Source organism: Clupea harengus, chromosome 7 (assembly GCF_900700415.2).
Source record: "Clupea harengus chromosome 7, Ch_v2.0.2, whole genome shotgun sequence".
Lineage (NCBI taxonomy): Eukaryota > Metazoa > Chordata > Actinopteri > Clupeiformes > Clupeidae > Clupea > Clupea harengus.
Window position 1 is genome coordinate 20,411,515 of NC_045158.1, and position 3,031 is coordinate 20,414,545.

At 48.2% G+C, this 3,031-nt stretch overlaps 1 protein-coding gene across 4 annotated transcripts in view; it reads left to right on the plus strand.

Moving 5' to 3' along the window:
• asphd2 (aspartate beta-hydroxylase domain containing 2) overlaps positions 1 to 3,031 on the plus strand; it is a 5,974-nt gene continuing 2,943 nt past the window's right edge. The window contains exons 1-3 of one of the 4 annotated variants that reach the window (XM_031570792.2): positions 1 to 306; positions 577 to 695; positions 1,947 to 3,031. The exon at positions 1,947 to 3,031 is cut by the window's right edge and continues 669 nt beyond it. In XM_031570792.2, the coding sequence (XP_031426652.1) occupies positions 2,761 to 3,031 (271 nt within the window). In that variant the 5' untranslated portion in view covers positions 1 to 306; positions 577 to 695; positions 1,947 to 2,760. Of the gene's footprint in view, positions 696 to 715; positions 1,597 to 1,946 lie in introns of those variants that run through there. The other 3 variants (XM_012817744.3, XM_031570793.2, XM_031570791.2) reach the window with 3 other exon arrangements.

Below are 3,031 nucleotides of genomic sequence, written 5' to 3' on the forward strand. Positions count from 1 at the left end.
ATCACGGGATCTTGGGCTCTTCCTTATTCAATTACAGTTGTTGCCATTATCACTTGTTACATTGTGCACGTGTAATCGTGACTAAATTTCTTAGGAATGGTACTTTGCTATGTTACTAAAATAGGCTAAATGTAGCCTATAGAAACAGTTTAGCCAGCAAGCATTACGTGTGGTTCAGCAGTTAATATGGGTTTACACTAATATCGAAAGGCAGACCTGTGTACTCCGCTGTTAAAATCAGTCCTTGATCTTCGTGTTGCACTGCGGCGCTTACTAGCCGATTGCAGTATGTGGGCAGCAACACAGGTAGGTGGAAAGGACATGACTGACAGTGTGTGAGTCCTAGCAATACGGATGGCATAAGGTCCGCACTATAGCTGTATGAGTATAACTTATTTTGTGTTGAATCGACCACAGGTTGCCTAGCTATCCAGTTTTGTTATTTATCTGGCATTGGGTATTATTTATATTATTATTATTACGTGTACTAAATCTAACGGTATACAACAAGGTAATCTGAGTTATGTAATATCCCACACCGTAATGTTGTGAGATTAAAATGAGCGTGGGCCGCAGATCTCGAAGCATCTGTCGTATTTTTCGATTGTGTCATCGACACAATGGACGACGAATGACAGCGTCTCAGAGACTGCGAGAGAGCTGCGTGCCCCAGCGGAAAGGAAGGATGTGTTGAGGTAAAGCCAATGAGATCAACGAAGTAACTATTTGTCCTCGTTATTCAAAGTCGATCTGTTCGGTGAGGCAGTTTTGGACGCATTGTGTGATTTTATGCTAACGCGTCCACGTACAGGGTATGACAAGGGTTCTGCAGTCGTGGTTTTCCGCCGTGGTCTTTTGGGTGAGATGGCCGCACAGGCGTGGAAGTTGGTTTGTGTTTAAACGTTGCTAGGCAGTATTAGGGAGGCGCATATAACGGTTGTCGTTTTGTTGCTATTGAATTTTAAATCAATTTGGACTGTAAAGTTCGCTTGAAAGCAGTAATTTCTCTGTTGACATTTGGCGTATGTTCCTGGGAACTAGACGTCACTCCATCGATTAGCCATTCCCTCTATGGCCGCGTAGCGATTTGCGTTCATTAACCCACATTTAGTGTTTACCTTCCTGAGTTTAGCGTTCGGTTTCAGACAGTAAAATGTAGCCCATAGGGGTCCACTAGGTTTGTTGATGTGCAGAGCGCCCGGACGTCGGCGTCTGTGCGTGGGAGTTCCCCTGCCGTGTCTATGTATTTGTCCATGTTGGCTAACTGCTTTGATTACCCACCTCTACGTGATCGTCTAGCCTTGCTGTGTGCGTCTATTTCCCACGAAGTGGGTTTGGGTCATTTGATGTTGATTTAGTTGTGCATATTTGCAATTTTTTTTTGTTTGGTGTGTGTGTTCATATGTGTTAGTTTGGGTTTAAACGGCAGCACTGATAATCGGGTGACTCATGATTTTGTACTGTGCAGTGCGGAGGAGGCAACTGATTTCCAAATGTATTCCCTGGAAGTGCTGCAGTCCTTGTCTCAGTCACAGATTTCAACTGCTGTGTATGTTGAGTGTCAAAGGAGAGGGGAGGGGGAGTGTTAGTGTGTGGGTGAGTATCAGTGGGAGCATGTGTGTCTGTGTGGGTGGTGTGTGGAGAGGTGTGAGTGTGTGTGTGTGCGTAGGTCACTTCATATGTATCTCTCTCTTCCTTATTCAGTACATCATGAGGGCTCTCTTGTGTGCGTTTTCCCTTATACCTCTTTCTTTCTCCCCCGCTCACTCATTCTTTCTCTCTTCCTCCTACTCAACTCTGTATTTCTGTTTCTCACCTTCATCCCTTTGCCCCCCCACACACACCCTACATCTCTTTCTCTCACTCCCTCCCACCTCTCTCTCTCTCTCTCTCTCTCTCTTTCTAACTCTCTCTAACATCTTTCTCCTTGTCTCTCTCTCATGCAGAATTTGATGCCCCGCGGTCAGCTGTCCCTGCACATTTGTCTAAATGGACAGAAAGGGAACAGTTGAAGTGCCCCAGTAGTATCCTGCCTGGCAATCCAGACCCTCCTAAACTCTCACTTTCCGGTGCGTCCTGTCCCGCCGGTGGTTCACATTCTCCTTTTGTTCGGCTGAAACCGTCGAGGACATTCCTCCTCATCTGCTTCTGTTTGCCATCAAACCTCTTCTGTTATGTGCAGCCACACCTTGTATGGCTGTATGGTATAAATAGTTCATGTGTAATATGGACGAGTTTGACTGTCCACGTTCCGTTGAAGAGCTCTGTTGGAGAACACTCTGAAACTGGACCCAGCAGTAACACTCTCTACCCGAGGTCACTGTGCTTCCCACTGTTAGGGAAGATTGGATTGTCTGGAAGCTCCTCGTCTTCCTTCTATATGGTTATATCACACAAGAGGGTTCTTCGCCTGTGTGGTCTGAAAGCACAGGAGAGCTCAAGGTAGGCTTTACCACTACCAGCCCAGTCACCAGAAGAGGAGAGATGAGGACAGCGTCAGACTGAAGTCCCGTCCTGGGGGATAGGACACTGCGGCAACCCTCTCCGCTCATCTTTGCCTGCCTGCCTGTGTGTGTGTGTGTGTGTGTGTGTGTGTGTGTGTGTGTGTGTGTGTGTGCCTGAGTGCTGTAGAGCCAGCCAAAAATATGAATTGTAGACATACAGAACTGCATGTGTGTGTGTGACTGAGGGTGTGTGTGTGTGTGTGTGTGTGTGTGTATATGTCTGTGTGTGTGAATTGTCTATTCATTCTCTGTGAAAATGGACTGGTCACTGGAGAAGATGCGTGAGCTTGTAGCCGGCGGCATGCAGTCGATGCGCGAGTGCGAGTCCAGCGTGGTGGGCACTGCCCTGTGTGTGGTACTGCTCTTCGTGTGGTACTGCTACCGTGTTGGGCGCGAGCAGAGCATACCCGGCCTGCGTGGCAGCTACGGTGTGGCCGAGACCAGGCGCGGCAGCCTGGCCGTGCCGGGCACCGGCTCCCTCATGCCCTCGGATGGAGTTGGAGGCCTGGGCAGGTCTAAGGGACGCC